Source organism: Phoxinus phoxinus (genome assembly GCF_949152265.1).
Source record: "Phoxinus phoxinus genome assembly, chromosome: 9".
Classification (NCBI taxonomy): Eukaryota; Metazoa; Chordata; class Actinopteri; order Cypriniformes; family Leuciscidae; genus Phoxinus; species Phoxinus phoxinus.
The window spans coordinates 10,415,828-10,436,744 of NC_136884.1; the positions used below are offsets into that span (position 1 = coordinate 10,415,828).

At 35.9% G+C, this 20,917-nt stretch overlaps 1 protein-coding gene across 1 annotated transcript in view; it reads left to right on the forward strand.

Moving 5' to 3' along the window:
- Positions 1–20,917, forward strand: part of col7a1l (collagen type VII alpha 1-like) — a 59,082-nt gene that overhangs the window by 26,077 nt on the left and 12,088 nt on the right. Inside the window, exons 26-84 of the mRNA XM_079622860.1 lie at positions 15–95; positions 180–197; positions 282–308; positions 1,206–1,274; positions 1,864–1,944; positions 2,072–2,098; positions 2,440–2,484; positions 2,604–2,672; positions 2,759–2,854; positions 3,262–3,288; positions 3,379–3,432; positions 3,611–3,682; positions 3,963–4,022; positions 4,134–4,160; positions 4,249–4,293; positions 4,487–4,522; positions 5,700–5,744; positions 6,519–6,554; positions 6,889–6,924; positions 7,019–7,051; positions 7,590–7,661; positions 7,767–7,826; positions 8,780–8,815; positions 8,961–9,038; positions 9,248–9,283; positions 9,524–9,568; positions 9,764–9,835; positions 9,973–10,008; positions 10,188–10,217; positions 10,474–10,515; positions 10,606–10,668; positions 10,739–10,777; positions 10,915–10,974; positions 11,093–11,125; positions 11,540–11,602; positions 11,719–11,763; positions 11,848–11,883; positions 11,992–12,018; positions 12,123–12,191; positions 12,280–12,342; positions 12,521–12,538; positions 12,622–12,657; positions 12,754–12,792; positions 12,877–12,912; positions 13,704–13,838; positions 13,987–14,088; positions 14,369–14,551; positions 14,838–14,945; positions 15,467–15,511; positions 16,061–16,135; positions 16,684–16,743; positions 16,933–16,977; positions 17,093–17,146; positions 17,585–17,644; positions 17,716–17,772; positions 19,431–19,508; positions 19,618–19,671; positions 19,779–19,820; positions 20,275–20,778. Coding sequence (XP_079478986.1) covers positions 15–95; positions 180–197; positions 282–308; positions 1,206–1,274; positions 1,864–1,944; positions 2,072–2,098; positions 2,440–2,484; positions 2,604–2,672; positions 2,759–2,854; positions 3,262–3,288; positions 3,379–3,432; positions 3,611–3,682; positions 3,963–4,022; positions 4,134–4,160; positions 4,249–4,293; positions 4,487–4,522; positions 5,700–5,744; positions 6,519–6,554; positions 6,889–6,924; positions 7,019–7,051; positions 7,590–7,661; positions 7,767–7,826; positions 8,780–8,815; positions 8,961–9,038; positions 9,248–9,283; positions 9,524–9,568; positions 9,764–9,835; positions 9,973–10,008; positions 10,188–10,217; positions 10,474–10,515; positions 10,606–10,668; positions 10,739–10,777; positions 10,915–10,974; positions 11,093–11,125; positions 11,540–11,602; positions 11,719–11,763; positions 11,848–11,883; positions 11,992–12,018; positions 12,123–12,191; positions 12,280–12,342; positions 12,521–12,538; positions 12,622–12,657; positions 12,754–12,792; positions 12,877–12,912; positions 13,704–13,838; positions 13,987–14,088; positions 14,369–14,551; positions 14,838–14,945; positions 15,467–15,511; positions 16,061–16,135; positions 16,684–16,743; positions 16,933–16,977; positions 17,093–17,146; positions 17,585–17,644; positions 17,716–17,772; positions 19,431–19,508; positions 19,618–19,671; positions 19,779–19,820; positions 20,275–20,778 — 3,720 coding nt within the window. The remainder of the gene's footprint in view (positions 1–14; positions 96–179; positions 198–281; positions 309–1,205; positions 1,275–1,863; positions 1,945–2,071; positions 2,099–2,439; positions 2,485–2,603; positions 2,673–2,758; positions 2,855–3,261; positions 3,289–3,378; positions 3,433–3,610; positions 3,683–3,962; positions 4,023–4,133; positions 4,161–4,248; positions 4,294–4,486; positions 4,523–5,699; positions 5,745–6,518; positions 6,555–6,888; positions 6,925–7,018; positions 7,052–7,589; positions 7,662–7,766; positions 7,827–8,779; positions 8,816–8,960; positions 9,039–9,247; positions 9,284–9,523; positions 9,569–9,763; positions 9,836–9,972; positions 10,009–10,187; positions 10,218–10,473; positions 10,516–10,605; positions 10,669–10,738; positions 10,778–10,914; positions 10,975–11,092; positions 11,126–11,539; positions 11,603–11,718; positions 11,764–11,847; positions 11,884–11,991; positions 12,019–12,122; positions 12,192–12,279; positions 12,343–12,520; positions 12,539–12,621; positions 12,658–12,753; positions 12,793–12,876; positions 12,913–13,703; positions 13,839–13,986; positions 14,089–14,368; positions 14,552–14,837; positions 14,946–15,466; positions 15,512–16,060; positions 16,136–16,683; positions 16,744–16,932; positions 16,978–17,092; positions 17,147–17,584; positions 17,645–17,715; positions 17,773–19,430; positions 19,509–19,617; positions 19,672–19,778; positions 19,821–20,274; positions 20,779–20,917) is intronic.

Sequence of the window (20,917 nt, forward strand, 5' to 3'; positions counted from 1 at the left end):
TGTCTTTGTCGTAGTCTGCTCAACTGGACACACCTACAGATGACCCAGAAGCTTTCGCTAAACCAGAAGGGCCCAGCTGTCCTCTTAGCTGCAAGGTAAACGCTTCCTCTACATCCTCATTACAGCGGTCACACCATGTCTTATATGAAACCTCATTCCCAGTTTGTTGTTGTTCACAGGGTCAGAAAGGAGAGAAGGTAAGCGGCTACCATGTTACTGTGTGCGATTCGATCATAGAATTATAAGTGATGACATGATAATATCTCATTTCTCCGCTGCAGGGCGATGGAGTTGGTCATGGCGGCTTGGTATGTTCGACAGTTTCAGCTCTTTCCTTCTTTCTTTCTCTCTAATCTCAGTGGCTCACTTCATAATTCTGTTTGAACTCTGACAGACAGTCTTTCTCACTTTGGTAGAGGCCTTTACTAATGTAACATCACTATTGTTATTGCTCATACTCAGAAATAGGAGTTTGAACAAACCCTCAACCCTAAAGGCCTGTTCACACCAAGAATGATAACTATATACTAAGTATTTAACTTATTTAGCTTATTGAGTAGAGGTGTGCTATAACTTTTCTTAGCAATAAGACTAGGATATTTGCCTTACATATGATCAATTGGACTAAAACTTCCCATAGACTTACATTGAAAGAGTAATTTTTAGGGACCAAAGTATCACAGACACTTACAGTGGGCCCTTTTGACTTTGCTAAAATAAAATAAAACAAAATATAAATATTAGATAAACTTGCATTTAAGCCTATTTCAATTAATTAGAATAGCCTTAGTTTTAGTTCACGATAACAACATTGGTTTTGCCCACACAATTTCTTCAGAAAATATAAAAATGTAGTGTCTTGCAGTATATATATATTTTAAGTGTGTTTCTGGTAACATTTTAGTTTAGGGTCCAACTCTCACTATTAACTAGTCGCTTACTAGCTTGCATATTACTAGGATATTCTCTGTTTATTAGTACTTATAAAGCACATATTAATGACTTACTCAATTTCTGCGTGACCATATTCCACATCCCTTAATCCTACCCAATACCTAAACTTAACAACTCCCTTACTAACTATTAATAAGCAGTAATTAGGAGTTTATTGAGGCAAAAGTTGTAGGTAATAGTTAGGTAATAGTGAGAATCGGACCCTAATCTGTGACCGTGTTTCTTTTTCAAATATTTTTCTGTTGACACAGCGACTCAAGCAAGGCCCGGGGCATTATGACTCATTCTCTCTAAAGGTCAAAGGGGAGAAGGGTGAGCGGGTGAGTACATCCAACATCCGAAGCACTCATGCCGTTCCACAGCGCAAACTTAAATAAACATAAATAAAACACCCCAGTCCTCTCCGTAATTACACGCTTATGTTTGTTCATTACTGGAGCATAAACCGAGCCGTTCTGTTAATGATGAGATTGTTTTTGTGGCTCGGTTGTTGTTTTAGTAGATTAAAGGATTAAATATAATTAATAATATCACAGTTCTTTCTCTATGCGGGGTGCTATTCATACTTTCATTTTTTCTCTCTTCCTGTTATCTCTTTGAGAAGGCGACACATGAAAGTGCTTGTCATATCAAAGCGACTCTTATGAATAACAAACGAAATGTGACAGGTCTTGCTAACAAGATCAGCATTGTTCTAGATGTTTCCTTATTTATTTTTGTGATATGTATCCATGCGAATGCGTGGATTTTATATCGCTCTATATTTGATTTCAAAGCAATAAATGCACTGAAGATGTTCTGATGTGTTATATTTGAGCAGCATCAAACAATTTCTGTATTTGTGTATGTTTTGTTTTGTTTGTTTGTTATTTTTATCTGTATTATTCCCAATCCACACCCATTTATCAGGGTCTTCCCGGAACGGATGGCATCCCAGGGTTACCAGGACGACCCGGTAGAACCGGACCCCCTGGTTCTCCTGGACAAAGGGTAATGGATGAATTCAAATTCAAGCATCAGTTTAGTACTGCAAAATATGTAATGAATGTAACTTATTGAGAAGATGTTGTTGATTAAATGTGTAAATGTGCCTAAACAATCTCATAATCTGATTTAGGGATCAACTGGAGTTCCTGGTGACATGGTAAGTGTCTCATTAAATCTCACAATATAAAGACAATATTGGTGGTGGTATTTAAATCGGTATATTCTGGAAATTGTAGGTAGTTCACTAAATTAAAGCATGTACGCAATGTCCTACATATCATGCATATCTTAGTAGGAGAATTGGGAAATATGCAATTATGTTAGAGTGAAGTAATGAGGAATGATTATGACAAGTCAGTAATAGTATAGAGTATTTGCCCCTATTTTCTCTTAAAGTTTTACCCTTTTTTATTAGATGTTTTAGACAAGTTGATTATTCTCTGTGTAATTGTGACATCGATTGTGTTTGTGCGATCACTCTTTTTTCCACAATCTTAGGGGCCTCTTGGTAATACTGGACCTAAAGGGCAGAGAGGAGAGAGAGTAAGTTTAGACATTGATAAGCATTTCATATGTTTATTTTTTATTTTATTTTATTTTTTATTTTTTAATAAATACATTTAAATCAAGTTGACCTATATTGACTTTATCTTTTCGTGTAGGGTGAGCCAGGCTATGTGATGGGAGGTATGGAGGTTATTCCAGGGCGTAAAGGAGAACCTGGATCTTCGGTAAGTGATGTTATCATGCTAAAAAGCTGTTTATAAAATGAAATAGATTTTTTCAAGGTTTTCATCGTTTCTCTCTTGATTAAAAGGGCCCTCCAGGTGCTCCAGGGGTCCCAGGGGTATCAGGTCCTCCGGGACTCCCTGCTCTGCCTGGGCCTCCGGGGTCTCCTGGACTCTCTGTTAAGGTTAGTATGAAATATTCTGAGGATGCACACATGAAGTAATCTATATTATAACCGGTAACACTTTATTTCGATAGTCCACTTTAGACATTATGCTAACTATAACTTGTAACATGTCAGCTAACTCCCATTATGAATAGACTGTCCATTATCTGCTAACAATTTATTTTGATGCTTCCCCTACAAGACATTCTACATGCAACAACATGTCAACTTATTCTACTTACCCAAACCCTAACACCTAACCCTTACCTGAATACAGTATAATAATATTATAGTCTATATTATAATCTCATGTTAGTTGTGTTGAGTGTGGCTTTTTAAATTACAACTTAAGGCTATGCATATAAAATGGCTCGAAATGAGTTTCAGTTGGTTGTTGTTGTTGTTGTTTTTTTACTTCCTCTTAGGGCGAGACTGGAGAATCTGGTCCTAAAGTAAGACATCCACTGCACAAGCAACATTTTACCATTAAAATATACATGTAAAATACAATGTGTGATTATAATGCTTCTCACACTCTCTAGGGTCCACGTGGAAAACCAGGTGCCAAAGGAGAAAAAGGGGAACATGGGAATAACGTTAGTGCATGTTAGAGTTACTCTCTTAAAGCTACAGTGTGTATTATTATTATTATTATTAGATTTAAAATATTTTCTCCTATATGCAAGAACTAGCTCTATAAGTAAGCCATTTAATAGGTTGATTGAAATAACGAAACAAGTAATTGAATTTGAACTTGTGGATGTGTTTGTCTAGGGTCTAGCGGGTTTACCAGGGCCAGTAGGAGTGGATGGACTTCCAGGACTTCCTGGTCAGAAAGGGGAGAAGGTGGGTGATATCTAAATATCTAAAACAGCTTCACGTTTCATTTTGTATTTTCAGCAGTGATGTAAAAGTTATTTTAAGCAATGGCTTCCTACAGCTTGCACAGGATAGTTGAAATGCATAAATTAAATCTCTCGGCTCATCTGCCTACTATCGTTTTGGAAGTCTCATTGTTCGGACGGAGTGCTGTAAAAAATTGCCCTTCCTCTCTGTCAGAACTGCACAAAGCTAAAATTAGAGCAGCTGGTTGTTTGATTGAATTTCTTTTGTGTTAATCATAAAGGGAGAGGAAGGTATCGGAATTCAAGGTGTCCAAGGTCCTCCTGGGCCAGCTGGAGAGAAGGTACATATCTCTTATATACACAAACCACATTTATTATTTATCATTTATTTAACTTATGTATGTTCTGCTGTTAACAAATCTTAAGAGTATTTAACGGTAATCATTTTTCAGGGTAATACAGGGATACAAGGCCCAAAGGTAAGCATGTTGGTTGTAAAATCAATGGAGAATGACAGATGATTGTCTCTTGCAGTGTGTAATTTGTCGTTTCCATATTCATCCAAAGGGCGAAGTAGGAATCCAAGGAGTCCAGGGAATCGCAGGCCCTCGGGTTTGTCAGACTATACACAACCATTTCACCATCAGAGTGTTTTATCTGTCAATTCATGCTGTTAATCATATCTGTCTTCCACTGTGAATCAGCATGCATCTTTTAACAGATGTCAGCCTTAGATGCAATCTTGTTTAATACATGTTAAGTGCTTCATAATGACGGAGGTGTTTCACTGTTGTTGTGTTTTTAGGGGAAAAAGGGTCTTAAAGGAGATCAAGGAGACAAGGTATGAATTTTCTCAGGCACATAAACGATTAGCTTTTCCACCATGAAAAAATCTATCACGTCATGTCAGTGCTTTTGTCTAGTGCTGCTGCTGCTCTGTATTTAATTTAATCCTACATACAAAGGTTTCAACAAGTTCAAAATAATGGAATGTGAACTTTAAAAAAAAAGCACTAAACATCATAATGAGAACCTATATTGTTCATTAAAAGATGCTCTCTGAGATTCTCTGGATTTTGATTGGCCAATTATGTTATTCTTTGGTCTTTTGTATTATGATGCTTAAAGGACAAGTTCGGTATTTTACACTTAAAGCCCTGTTTACAGATCGTATCTGATGAAATAGAACGGTTAAGATTAAAATTTGGACACATGCTGCTGTCGCGAGAATTTTAGGTTTATTTAGGACCTATTTTGCCAAACGTGTCACACCCGTGATTCTTCCGTTGAGAGCTTGAATAATAGACACTCAAGCGGCGGAGTAATACCGCACCTCACACAGCACATTCAATACAAGTCATGGAGTTGGACAAAAACTACGATAAAACCTGTTGGAATGCATCTTTTTCAGCGATTTTTTTTGGGACCGTATCAGTGAACACCCCTGACCACTCGGTGAGTTTCACGTCTTTGTAAACGAAAGTTTAATGTGTTTTAGGAAGGAATCTTCCAGTGGCCATAGACAACCATTGTGGGGGTGAGGGGGGAAAGCGATATAAACCTAAAATTCTCGCGACAGCAGCATCTGTCCAAAGTTTAATCTTAACCGTTCTATTTCATCAGATACGATCTGTAAACAGGACTTTAAGTGTAAAATACCGAACTTGTCCTTTAATACTTTTGTATTATGATGCTTAAGTGTATATTTTACTGTTTGGCAACCTTGACAAGCTACTACATGATAGTTTACAATCTCTTGTATCACTCCTCTGGCTCTTTCCTCTCACATAATAGAATATTTTCATCTCAAATTGATTTGTTTATTTGGTAAACAATCATGTTCTAAGTTGCAGAATGTATAGTCAGCTGGTCATAAGACCTGACCACCCTCTCAAGTGTATTTTGTAATAACCATCTGATTTTAGAGACATGTTTTGACACCTGACCTTTGTTATCAACTACATAAACTACAAATGTTAAATCCTTCAATGTAATCAACAACTGCATTTATTTGACAGGGTGAACGTGGGGAATTCGGGCCAATCGGGCCTCCAGGAATTGCAGTAAGTTTATCAATTTTACCTGTTCACATCCCTGAAAAATATAAAATGGCGACTGCAGGAAAGGTCAGATGTGTGAGATGAACCAGTTAATGGATTTAAATCACTTCCCTGCACTTGAACATTTAAAAAAAAGCTTTGTTAAAAAGTTAAATCCTTATTTGTTTGTTCGCTCTTCAAACTTTTCCACTCTGTATGGTTCTGTTGAAGTTCTATTAAAAGCAAGAACGAGCGGTAAATCTCTGGGGAAATTAAAGGAGTCGATTAAGAAATAGGAAAACCGCCTCCTCTCTGCTCTCTAGCCAGTGATGGACTCCAAAATCCACGTCAGAGCTCCAGATCCACATTATCGACCTGATTAAAAAAGGAAACACCTGGATGGAGTTTCCACCTAATAATGAGAGAATGACACGTGCGAAACATTACGAACTACTATATTATTATATCCTTCACATGCAACCTTGTCACTGTGTGTCCATCTCTGGCAATTCCGACTTTCAGTTACTTTCAAATTAAACTTACGCAGTCATTATTAAACCCAAGCCTTCAGAGAGGAGATCAAGGAAACATTTCTAACTCTTCGACTCCTCATTATCGCTCGGTTCTCTCAGAAACAGTGCGGCATGATAAAACGTTTGGTTTGGAGCTCTACCGCAGCTCACAGAGAACCAATACTCCTCTCAAAGCACCTGAGGTCATTCATATTTGCTGAATACTAATTTCATAATTCTTGCAATGATTAGAGGGAAAGCTTACTTTCTCTTTTTTAAACTGTAGGGCTTCCCTGGAGCTGCTGGACGAAAGGGTGATGAGGTGAATCTAAACTCTTTTCTTCATTTAATCAGATTTAATACTTCTACATTACACTGCCCAAACTATGAGGACATCCTCTTCTAAATAACAGTTTTACTTACACCCTACAATATAATCAAATACATAGCAATGTAGTCATTGACTTTCAATGTTTCAAAACCTTCACAGGATGCCATCATTTAATTGTCCCTGTTGTGTAAGTTTGTGTCCGCGAGTGAAAGTGGCTTCTTCTCACATTAAGTGTCTGTAGTAAATGAATACATGTAAATCTATGACATAAGCACTTATAGAAGTGTACAGTTGTGTGATTTATATTTCTGTGCTTGATTCACAGGGGCAGCGCGGTGCTCCCGGTGACCCAGCTAAAGGGGTAGAAATGATGCCTTGGCTTAGTGTCTCCTCTAACACATTGTGTTTTTACTTAAAAATACACTATTGCTAACATTTCCCCTCACGTTTCACAGATACTTGGTCCTCCAGGGAAAAAGGGCGCCAGGGTAAGATAATCAAAAATCAGTTTCATATATATATATATATATATATATATATATATAAATGTGAACAATTGTTTACACCAAACCTGGTAATCTTTGGGTCCCACAAACAGATGCTGTCTTGTTGTTGTTTTATTGTTTTGTTTTTTGAGCTCATGACTCAAGTCAGAGATTTATTTCCCTTTGGGTTCCCTTCATCTCCATTGATGAAAACAAGCAGTGCATCCAGCGCTTGGGCAACTTAAACACGGTTAATTAGTGCCGTGAGCATCGATATGAATCCAAGAGCTCCTCCAGGTCTGCGTGTCAATGAACAAACAAAGCAAAAAAGGACAGTTTTATAAACTACAAAGTTTTGATGCAAGTCCCCAAACACTCCAGGGGTAAAATCTGTGATTCGCGCATTTCATTAAAGGGTTTAGGTGATAACCCATATTGGCCAGTCGGTGATGTTTGTTGGTTGGTTACATGTTGTTTGAAATGGTCAATAGTAGAGAGATTTAAGCTAGGTTATTTTTTTCTCCCTGAACTGGATATAAAGGGGGACGTCGGACAAGTTGGGCCATTAGGACCACAAGGAATGAAAGGAGATCAGGGTGATAAAGGTGAAAAGGTAGGTGTGGGTTTGTTGTTTTGGATGTTAAAGAACAATTAATTGCATTTATTGATTAGCTGCCAATCTGAATGTATTGATTTATTGTCTTCTGGGATTTTAAAGGGCAACCCTGGATTTGGAATCCCCGGTCAGCCTGGTCCCAAGGGAGAGAGTGGAGAAAGAGTGAGTGTTTATGAGAGGTTAGCTTTTAGAAAAGCTAATATGACACAATGCAGAAAACTGGAAAAAATGTCCACACACTTATTTTATTTCTTTAGATTTTATTCAACAACAATCTTTTAACTTCTCAGATCTTCAGAAGGAAATTGGAATATATGAATTAACCCTAGTTATATATACTACCATTTGGGGTCGATACGATTTTTTTACTGTTTTTGAGAGTCTCTTATGCTTACAATGGCTGCATAAAAAAAAAAACCCAGTTAAAACAGTAATGTTGTGAAATATTATTACAATTCAAAATAGCTGTTTTCTATTTTAATGTATTTTAAAATGTAATTTATTCCTATGATGTCAAAAAAATTTGCGTCAGTCTTCAGTGTCACATGATCCTTCAGAAATCATTCTAATATGCTAAATTATTATATTATTATTTCTTCATTATTATTGAAAAAATTGTGCTGCTTTATATATTTTTTTCAGGATTCTTTGATGAATATAAAGTTCAAAAATAGCTTCTTTTTTTATTGAACTCTTTTGTAATATTTATATGTCTGTACTGTAATTTTTGATCAATTGAATGCATCCTAGCTGAATAAAAGTATTAATAAATAATCTTTCAGAAAGAAAAATCGTACTGAAACCAAACTTTTGAACGGTAGTGTAGATAATGACATCATCAGCCCACGGGAAGTCACATTATTTATTAACATACACTATACGGAAACTTTATTTTCATATTCTTAGTGTCATGTATGAAGATAACATTTAATCTTGGTCAAAATGACTTGTTTTTCCCCCCACATCAATCACATATTTAGTGTCTTCTAAAACATATATATACTGTGTATATATATATATATTGACAGGTATGTTTTAGAAGACACAAAAGATTAAAAAAACAAACATTAAACAATATTTAGACTGTTCTGTCTCACTTCTTTTTTTATGCACAGGGTAATGTTGGATTATCAGGGAAACCAGGGCCAAAAGTAAGTTTGTTATATGCTCTTGATTTTAATACCTGTGACATTCTGTCAGACTACAAAAGTGATTGTGAATCATTGGCAAAGAGAAGGCATAAAATATTACATGAAACAGAACAATCACATGAACACTTCCTTTGGTTGTGTCCAGGGCAATGATGGGTTCAAAGGAGAGAAAGGGGAGGTGGGTGCAGGCAACCCTGGTTCTCCAGGACTAAGAGGTAAAGATGTAAGTAAATCGAGAGCCCAGAGTGACTAATGCAAGAAGCGTGTGAGTGTGTATTTGCGAGCACGTGTGTACGTCCGCTTTGCATCATTGCGTTAAGGATATTAGAGATTTTGAAGGGTTATTTAGTCATAAAATCCCTATTGTTCGCTTTTTAATTAATCCTTCGTTCATTCATATTTAATTAAATGTTCTGCTTTCATGGATTTCAGGGTGTGCCAGGACCGAAAGGGGAGGTGGGATCAAGGGTGAGACTACACAACAAACAGCACAGAGAAACCCACACCTTCACACACTATCATGTTTTTATAGTATGGTGGAGATTTCCACTGACTTATATTGTTTTTATTCTGAGCTAATGATATTTTATGTCCCCTAAATCACACATTAGCCTTTTTGCATGTTTATTAAGCTGTTTGTGTCTTTAAAGTGTAGATGTTTATTTATTGTTATATTTTTTGTTATATTTATTAACTTTTTTGTCACAGGGAGAGTCTGGTTCACCAGGAGAGCCCGGAGAGAGAGGTGTCAAGGTATTGTCTCTTCTAAATCAATTTTTTTTTTTTCATGCATTCTTGATCTAATGTCTCTCTTTGTTCAAATCAGATTTTCTGTATTGGCCTGTTTGTAATAATATCACCCTCCCCTCTCTATATATAACACTAGTTGTTTTTGTTGCTCAAAACATTAAGCCTAGCACTCACACTTCTCCTCATCTCCAATGTCAGGGCCCTCTCGGTCTTCCAGGACGACCCGGTGACCCTGGGGGAATAGGCGAACCTGGAAAATTAGGGTTTCCAGTAAGCAGCTTGCTTTATTTTACCATTTGTATTCAATCATTGAACAGATGCTCTCGTGAAGCACGTTCAGAGCGCCACTGAATAATGAACCATACCAGCACAGAATAGTCAATACTATGAATGTCCATATTTTTCAGGGTCCAGAAGGACACAAAGGAGAGAGGGGCGAGCCGGTACGTGCTGTTAAAAAGCACAAGAATAACTTCATTTTGAATACTTGAATTCAATATTTCATTGGCCGGTCATGCTCTGTGCTCGCATAACAGAATCTCAGTTTGTCTTGTCATGCTGGGGCTCTCTGGTGATAAATTAAAGAGCAGGAGTCTCCATATTAATATTGTATTCTCTGCAGGGGCTGCCGGGACCACCGGGAGATACTCAAGTGAGTTTTACTGTCCTTACTGGGTATTTATAATCAAGCTATTTAACATAAATTAATATTAATGTGATCATGTTGTTTTCGGTTGGTTGATTTCAAATATTTGTTTGTTACACATGTCAAAAGCTGTCAAGATAGTATTGCTCTTTTGTTTTGTCACTGTTTGAGGTGTTAGGTCACTTTTTTGTCATTTATTTGATTGGCCGTTTCATTGTTATCTCTGTTAATACTTCAGTTTCTCATAATTCTTCTTCCCTAGTTCACCACGTCAGGCAACACCATTCTCACCAGGGCCATTAAGGTAAAGTAAGGCATTTAGAAATTCATACAAATTTACACAATCTAGGAACCTTCAGTCAATTGTGATTGTGTGTGTTTGGTGTCATTAAAGGGTGAACCCGGTGAGCCGGGACTCCCAGGACTCCAAGGGGAGATAGGACGTCCTGGACCACCTGTAAGTGACGTTTTAAAACACATTAAAAACAAAATGATATAGGTTACATTTTGCTTTTATTCTGTTTTAGGGTCCTGAAGGTAAACCAGGATCTCCAGGGAATTCATTGGTGAGTCACTACAGTCATAAATAAACTTCATTTCTGCATATTTTTTGCATTTAGTCAGTTTTTCAAATGGCATGTCTTTTAATTATTGGAGGATGAAAGACTTCATTTAATGAAGCTCAATTTTCTTTCTCTTCTAGTTTGGATCTAGTACAGGAAGAGATGGCCTGGATGGTCTATCAGGAAGGCCTGGATCTAAGGTTCGACTACTTCCTGTTTCAATATTTCTGGAATATAGTGACGGCTAATCATTCTCTTTCGTATGTACTGTTGTAATTATTTTCAGTTATAAGTAACCATGTGGTTGTGTATGCGCAGGGTGAACCAGGACAAAAAGGGGACCCAGGACCAGTGAGTAGGCCTAATAACAATTATTTTGTGATCATGTATCATGTGATTCATATTTTACATTTCAGTGACATTAACTGAATTGCAGGGTGTGCGACAGGTGTACAGTATTAAAGTGCGTCAAAATACACAATGTCTGCTAATGAGTCTGTATAGGACCCTTTTAATGTGTCATTTTGCTGAATGGAAATGGAGAATTTAGCTAAAATGGTCCAATCTGTCACATATATGCACTTTCCTAAAGGTTATCTTTTGTTCTTGAAGAACAGATTATTATTATAATTATAGTTAATGCTGTTCTGTGTGTGCGTGCGTGCATGCGTGTGTGATCCAAATCTCCCCAAAAGGATTCAGTAAAACCTGATTTTTTTTATATTTTGGGGACAACCGTAAAAAATATTTTTTTTTATTAAACAGAAAGGAGAGAAAGGAGATGGACGTGCTGGGATAACTGGTATGCCTGGTTTACCGGGAACTCCTGTGAGTGTATATAGTACTAGTAATATTTACAGCAGATATAAGCCATAATATCTCTATAATAAAGCTATTAATTTCCTTTCTTGTCTTTTCTTATGTTCTGTTCTCTCCTCTATCAGGGCAAACCTGGTGTTGATGGGAAACGTGGAGTAGCCGGAAAAGATGTACGTTTTATATATTGTTGTAGCTCTAAATGCTTTTGTTAAAAACTTTTATTTTTATAAAACTAAACCATTTTTTTCCCCCAGGGAGAACAAGGTTTAAAGGGTGATGAAGGAACAAAGGTGGGAAAACAGACTGATATGAACTATTCCATTGTTCCATTATCCCATTAAACCCTATTAAAGATTAAATGTATTTGGCTAACATAATTTTTTTATTTAAATGCATAGGGTGAAAAAGGTGAACCTGGTGCAAATGTAAGATATCCAAAATCAACCGTTTTAAGCAAACTGTGGTATAATTCAATGATTTGTTTATATCTATTATATGTTAGGTATGTTTGACATTTTAACTGCTTTAGGGAAATGAAGGCCAAAAAGGAGAGCAAGGATCTCCAGGGTTGCCAGGTCCTCCCATTGTTCTCCAAGAGGTAAAAGTTTGTTTTGTTTAAGCTTAGACAACATTGCATTTGCAGCCATTACTATTGCTAAATTATATTCTTTTTTTCTTCTTCACAGGGTATGTCCATTGAGGACATCAAAAAAGCATTTCCAATACCAATGGGTCCCCCTGGTGCGGCGGTGAGTGTCTCACATTGATAACCTTGTGAATACCAACTGCTTTACCAAATACTGTAATCAACACGTATATGAACATGTGACTGCAGACCATTGAGACATTTGGATGCAAAGACTGTTATTTTTTTAAATCATGAGTTTGAGGTACTTTTTTAGCCCTTACGTGTGTTTCTGTGTGTAGGGTCCTCCTGGGATGAAGGTAAAGTATAAATTGCCAAAAAAAACCTTGAAGAAATTAAAATATTCTGAGGCTATATGTAATTTTTCTCCTTTGGTTGGCAGGGAGAGAAAGGAGAGATGGGTTTGAAAGGAGAGCAGGTACCAAACCTTCTACATCTCATTGATTGCATTGAAGTTATCCTTTCATGTCTATGTTGCAGAAGGTATGATAGTGGACACTGTATTATTTAACAGGGCGATGCTGGCCCACCTGGGAGAGCTGTTGAAATGAAGGTCTTCTCAATGCCTATACATAATTTACTTCATCACAAAAACTAATCTTACGTGGTGTAAACATATTGTTTTGTTCTATTTCAGGACATTGAAGGCTTGTTTGATTCATATGGTATTAAAGTAAGTGTGCTGTATTTAAACCGCTTGATTTTAACCCTGCGGGAATTTTGAAAGCACAGTGTTTCATTTTCTTACATAGATGGACTTCATTACTCATTTAAAAACACATTTTTAAAAATAGTATTTGGGGGATGAGGGTTCTTTTTAGGCATGATGCCTGGAAGTAATGCTATGGAAATATATAAATAAAATGATTTTGTTATATTTAAATATTTGTAGCTAGATTGAATGAATGTCTATTTTTACTAATATCAAAATACTAAATGCTAAAAACTGAATGACACTATATATTTGTGCAATTGGTGTTTTACTAACTAATAACAAAATCTAATATAATTAGCCCCTAGATTAACCTTTACTTCAGTTTTGATCAAATATTAGGTTTTAATATTAAAATTAAGATTTACTATTTCATTTTGATATTAAGCTTTTGCTTTAATATTTAATATACTACTGAAAACATGCTTTTATAAACAAAATATAAATAATTGTAAAACATTATGAATATGACAACTGCTATATTCTCAATTGAGAAATTCATTACATCCATAACATATCAATAATTGAAATTACTTTTTTGTTTTGAAAATCAAATTACTCATTAACAAATGTGAATAGGCCAGAAATGATTTTAAGCTTTTTAATGGTTTATAAAAGTCCCTCCTACATTGTTAACCATTATATTGCCATCTTATCCATTATTTATTTATATGAATTCTAACCATTTTGACTTGCGTTACACTACAATAAAACAGAATCACATTTGCAATAAATAAAAACACACTTCCCAGCTCTCGCTGCTGAAGGCCTTGATTGACAGGCTGCTTCAGGATGGAATGGAGGAGCTTCTTCACGAGATCGGCACCAGCAGAAGAGTGAAAGGAGACAGACAAGAGCCTGACTCCAACGTCATCACCGAATACACCGTGAGTAGCCTCCTAAACATACAAAACATCTCAGGAAAACGAATGAATATGTGACTTCTAGTCAGATTCACCATCATACCTACCATCAGCAATAATCTTATGGCTATATTAGGCTTATTGAATCATGAGATCTCACTCTAATCCACAGAGCTCAGTAAAGTACAGTCACCCACAAGAGATATTACCTGATACGGATTTGATTGATGAAGAGTCTGACCTTGAAGAGGGGCAGACACCCGAACCCAGTCCTGTAAGAAAACATTTGTTCCTCCGTCAGTATTTACAGCACTGTTATTCATAATCCATTTCTAACCTAAAATCAACACTTTCCGTTTTTCAGATTTAGGACTTGATTGATTTGCTCTGATGTAATGTAATCTTGCTTTTTCAAAGAGTAATGTGATATTGTCCCCCTCATGTGCTGATTGAGTTCAAGATCATTTAATCATTTAAACATTTAATGAAAGCTGTTGTTGTTGTTGTTGTTGTTGTTGTTGTTGTTTTTAATGTGGCTTGTGTTGTCTTTAAAGGAGCCTGTGACTGAAACAGAGGTGGGTCCTACCCTTTGGACCATCTCTACTATTCACAAAAAGACTGACCTCAGTAAAACAAAGGACAAGCTGGTAGATGTCGAAGAAAAGAAACTCGTGGAGACCAACTTCAGTGATGTAACACCTTTGAAATTTATCCAAACCAACACTTCCTCTGAGAAGGTATGATCAGTAGTGATATTAAATGTTGTTTATTGCACTGAAGCTCATTAGAGTGTGTTGTTATTGTTGTTTATAGACAAAATGCACTCCATCTAAAGGATAACGTTAGACATACACCTCAGCACTTAAGCATTTATACATTTTAAATCAATCTAAATTAAATTTGCAGTATTTAGAATGTTAAAATGATTGGATTTTGATTTGGGATGTCTTTTTTCTGATTTACTTTAACATAATACCAGAATGGCTACTTTTAACACAAGGTTCGTTTTGGTTTTTTTGACAGCTGAGTTCTGGGAAGGTAGAGGTAAGTATGGAGACAGTTTTCCACAGCCATGAGGACACAGGGAAAAAATCATCTGGAGAGAAGAAGAAAGGCAGAGAGAGGGGGAAGGTAAAGTGATCTCAATGTGTTGTAAATGAGTTTCAGTCACAGTTCTGTGTTGTACTTACTGTAAATTGACAGGACATCACTTAATAAAAAAGTCAAATTAGCCATAAACATGTTTTGGCTATTAACCCTGTAATGCCTGACATGTGAAATAATTAGACAAAATCTGATAATAATAATAATTAATTAGAAATAATTAGAGAAAATCTAAACAAAAAGTTTTAGGTTGAGTATCATATTTGATACATCAGGCTTTCATGGCTCATATTGAATGATATTTGTGTATCAAATATGATACAGTAGGCTTTATAGGGTTAAACAGACACATATCTTTATACTGGTGAAAATTTTGCGCAGTACTAGTAAAAGCCTAACCAGATATAACTAGAACTAAACATTACAATTAAATATAATAAAAAATCATGGCTGCTAACCCCTTAAGTGTCTCTAAATATGTCTGATGATTGTTATTTAAAGCCTTCTTATGAATTATGATGCTTCTCAACTGCTAAACTCTCAACCAGGGCAAAGGAAATAAAGGACGGCAAAAACGGCAAAGGAAACGTTTGGTAAATGTTTCATCATCGCATCTAACCTGACATGCACACATCATTCACATCTAAAGGAGCATAACATTGCTAAATAATGGCCTTTTTTCTATTATGTTGAGCTTTATTTTTGTGATTACTTAAATGTTCTGATGCTAGTGATATTATAGACCTGTCTAAATATGCCTAAATATTTAATTAAAAAAGCATAAACCCTAAATAAATGTTAAACATACTCTTAAATCGAACATTAAATGCACAGGTTTGGCCATAATCATAATGCATTAATAATTTAACAAATATGCCACACATTTCACAGGATTACTATTTTAACTAAAAGAATAATTCACCCAAAAATGAAAATATGGTTTTAATGGAATTACAAATTTTGGGTGGTTTATAAAGACTTAAATTCTCCTAATATGTAAATGTATTACTAATCTATTCTCTCTCAGTTTTGTTTGTTAGTTTGCTTGTTCATTAGCATCAAAACAAACCTATTTAGCTAATCATGTTCTATACTTATAATTAGAAGGCAGAAATCATTTCTCTTTCTATGTTAAATTACAGGAAGGCCAAGACAACATGGAAGAGGAGGTTGAGGAAGCATCGTATGATGATGAGGAATACAGTCTTGAATACGAGGTAATTCTAGTCTATACAGTCGCTATAGTATAGTGAATACGAGGTAAGTCTATAAAGTAGGCTTTTATAGGGTTAAACAGACAAATGTATGATCACATGATCATACAGCATGATGTAAAATCTAATGTAAGACACCTTGATGAATGCAAATACACTGATGTGATTCATAAACTCGGAAGATATCACACAGTACATCAGATTTGATCTATAATGTGTCTGTTAGTATTCACACATGCATAATTAGCTGAATGGGACCTGACATATCAGCCTACACTAATAAGTTTACCTCATATCTTCCTCACCCACACACACACTGGAGAGTCCAATCACAACGTTCACGTCGCAATTTAAAAGACTTTAATATATTACTCCCACTCCCCAGCCTAAATAAGAAACCGTAATTTCACAACATTTCTAATTAATGTTGATTCATTATTCTCATAATCTCTCAGCTTTCTGTTCATGTCTTCAAAACAAATGGTTTACACACTGTAGGGATTTTTCATGAACTTTTCACATTTTTAAATGTTTTGTGTGTATCATGTCAGGACGAGCTGCCCACAAAAGAGCCTTTTCCCTCTCGAGAGGAGGAGGACGGAGAGGAGGAGGTGAGCGTTATCAAAACCAAATCAAATCACAATATACTCATAAATTTACAAGTGAAAGCACTATTGCAGACACAGTCACAATTTAGATAAATGCATGTTACAGTGCAATCCTTTTTCCTCAATACTATACGGTTGTATGATATGCAATGAGCTAAAGTGTTTTTCTCCTGGAACCTGTTTTTTCCTCAGCTAAAATTCTCAGCAACAACAGCTTTATACACACAAGAAAATGAGGTAAGAGTCTCTGCTTAACCTTTCTTTTTAATACTATTAATCATTTCAAATGTTAATGGTTGCGTAGGAGCAGGGCATTTTTATGATGTTCCAAAAATGTTACAAATTCACACAGGGTGAGACAGAAACAATTCCTCGGATTACACAGTCCCCAGAGGAGATCAGACTGGTAAGAGTATACACTACCTTTCAAAAGATGTATTATGTTTCTGAAAGAAGTCTCTAATGCTCACCAAGGCTGCATTTATTTGATGCAAATAAAATACAGAAAATTGCAATATTGTGAAATATTACCATTTAGAATAACTGATGCGTTTGAATATATTTTAAATATAATTTATTCGACAGCAAAGCTGAATTTTCAGCATCATTTCTACAGTTTTCGGTGTCACATGATCCTTCAGAAATCATTTTAATATGCTGATTTTGCTGCTCAAGAAACATTTCTTATTATTATCAATGTTGAAAACAGTCTGGAATGCATTTTGAACAGTAGTGAATGCATATTTTAAATAGACACTTTTTTAGGATCTTTTTAATGTACTATAATTTAATTGATATAATTCCCTTTATGACAACAATGATAGAAAAATGTCATCTCAATTAGTTTCAGACGGCTCACACAACACCAGCGGGTCCCCTGCTTTCATCAAGAGTAACAGAGCAGGTACTTGTTCGCATTTCAGCAGCTTAATGTATATGATACACACATTAACTTATTTTTTGTGTGTTTCACAGAAGCCGCCTGAAACCACATTATTATCAGCGATAAATACAACACAAACTGCAGAGGAGGTAAAAGTTTGTCTGTGATTTTGCTTTCTGTCATCCTTCTGTTAAACCCCCCCCTTTTGCTCTGTTTTATTCCACAGCTCAGTCTTGCATGTTGCTTTTGTTTGAAGCATGAACTAACCACAGCTTTGGGAATCTTTCCTTTAGCATGTTTGTTGGACGCTTTAGCTTGTAACTGATGAACACATTTGAGTTTAGCATGCACTTTAATTTTAGCAATTAGCTCTTTATTTTTTGCATGACAAAATCAATGAATTTCACCAGTGCAAACAACATTTTGCGCAAGTTCATATGCATTTTAAACAGTCAACTTCTATGTATAAGTACAAAGGGTGAGTTTCAAGAACATAAAATATCATGAAGTAACACACTGACATCCAAGCATGATTCCTCTGGTTTGTGTACTTGCAGAATGAAACATTAAACACGCTTCATAGTCGCTTTTACAGATTAGCTACAGGTTTTCTTTTAATATATTTATTTTCTTAACACAGGAGCTCCCCTAAAATCTGTAAGAGAGACATTCAAGTGTGTAGAAACTGTGAAGGGTAAAAGAGGGGGAGGATCTCACTGGCCGGCATTACTTTGGGAGAGCCTCCTGTCCCGTCGCACAATGATGATGTCATTCATCCATGCCGCCTCCACCGCGTGTAGCGTTCAGTACGCTGCAGTGCCTTTGATAGATTGAGAAGAACCACCAGCACTCTCTGAAGAGATACCAGCCCAGTATAAACATCTTTACTGAACTTTACTGAGCTAAATAATTCATATAATTCATATAAATATGACAACACAAAAACGCTGTCTTAACGTTGTTTTAATAACTTGCTTAGAGTTTCAAATCATTTGCTCTGTCAGCTCATCCATTTGTTCATCAGTTCCTTATTTATTGATAAGACTGAAAAAGGATTGTATTTTGTTTGTTTGCATATTTACTTTTTTTCTTTTGCGGTAACATGATGTGCTACCTGTTTTCACTGGTGAAATTCAAAGACATATTGCTTTTCTTTTTGTATTTAATCTGTTTGTGCATGTCTGTCAGTAAATGTGTTCTTCCTAAACCAGTCTTAACCAGTTTCTGAGTCTTTATTGTGTGTTATGTGTCTTTAATTCTTTTCACAATCATGAAAAATGTTTGCTTCATAAGTTCATAACATTTTTAAATAAAGACGTCCACTATATTGGTACCATATCAGTTATTGGCCGATATTATAGGTTTTATTTAATTTATCGGTATCAGTTTATATTCTACATGTCATTGTGCATGCTCATTTCCCCTATTTTTAATTTTCGATTTCCTTTGCCGTCATCGAAGTTAATCTTTTAAAACACTATTAATTCAATAACACTGTTAAATGTCATTTCAAAGTGCATACACTCAGAAAAAAAGGTACAAAAGCTGTCAGTAGGTTGACACCCTTTCGAAAGCTACACCTTTGTACCTTATTTACACCTAAAGTGTGCTTATTAATGCATAAATTGTAAAAAAAAAAAAAAAAAAATCTGAAAGTGCACAGTATGAGTATATTATAATGTTATGCTGGCTAAATACACATCCAGTGTTTAAAACAATTGATTTAGTAAGTAAATATAGTAAAGTAGTGGAGTAAATGTACATGAGTAAGAGAAAGATGTTTATAAGACTGTTTGGGTGTAAACAGGGGTACTTGTCCCACAATAGTGGCCTGGATGGGGCAAGATCTAAAGTGAAGAGGAGCGCCCCCTCGTCTGAGTACATGGTAAAACAACTTGTTCATAACAGTCCGGCTAATGTTTCGTTAGGAGAATTTCAATTTGTACATAGAATAAGCATCTCAATGAAGCACAAATCAAGTGTGTCACCCGTAGGCCTACATGCCTGGAGCGCCAGGAGGACACAACCGTTACAGACAAGGATATAAGGTGATGTGCTTCTGATTTGATAAGCTCATTATGGAGAGCTGCAGATGTGATTTCCATGATGTAATGGAGGGAAGAAAGTAAAATTGTGTTATCTCATCTTCTTTTAGCGTTCCACCTCCTCAGGAGCAGGAGGCAAAAAGAAGCTAAATGTGAGTGAGTTTAATCTGCCTAAAAGAGATGTTGGAAATCATAGAAGATGGAAAAGAAAAGGGAACTCAGATATGCCATGCAAGGAGTTTTTCTTAGATTTGTAATTAAACTTGAAGAAGATTCTTACATTGAATCAATTAAATAAAAAGTAGTTTAAATAGAGGAGCAAACTCATCTCGGCATCATAAGACGACAAGTCAAAATTATAACCACATTAATAATTGTAGTTATTTGAACTGTTAGACACATAAAACTGTTAGTATTTTAATAGAAAACTGTGTTGAGATGCATTATGTTCCTTAAAATTGTTAACATTTTGGAATAGTAAGTAAACAAAAATAAATAAATCAAATTAATGTTTGATTATTTTATTGATTATTTACTTAGTGCAATAAAAGGGGAATCTTACATGATATAAAGCTCTCACACTTTATTTTTCTGTCCCTTTTGTAGAAAAAGAAGCAAGAAACTGAGACTGAGCCTGTTGCAGAGATGTACACTGAAGGAGGGAGGGATGAAGAGGGCGAGAGAGAAGACGAAGTCTATCTTAAGAACAAGGAAAGAATGATTGAAGAGGAAACCGAGGCACAGTGGGACATGGAGGAAGAGGATGGTGCGACTGAGACCAAAGAATACAGTTCAGGTGATGGTGACAAGGAGACAGGCAGCGAGGAGACAGAGGAAGAATTCGAGCTAAAGAGGGAGAGAGAAAGACAGGAGATGGAAAAAGAAAAGATGGAGATGGAACGAGAAAGGGCAGAAGAACTTGAAAGGGAGAGAGAGCTAGAGAGGGAGACAGAGATGGAGGAAGAGGAAAATGAGGAGAGAGAGAGACAGTTGCAGAGACAACGAATGGAATGGGAGAGACAAAGAGAAAAGATGGAGAGAGAGAGGATGGGAGAGACAAACGGAGAGGAAGACATGGGGCCCCGTATTTCCCACTGTGATTATCTGAAGGTAAGAATGTGCTTTAAAATGACAGTTTTGAACAAAAATACTAATATTCCACATATCCACAACATATATGTAATAAAGAATACAATATCTATTACCTTTGAGCCAATGGAAAACATATAATTATAAAATATATGTTTGT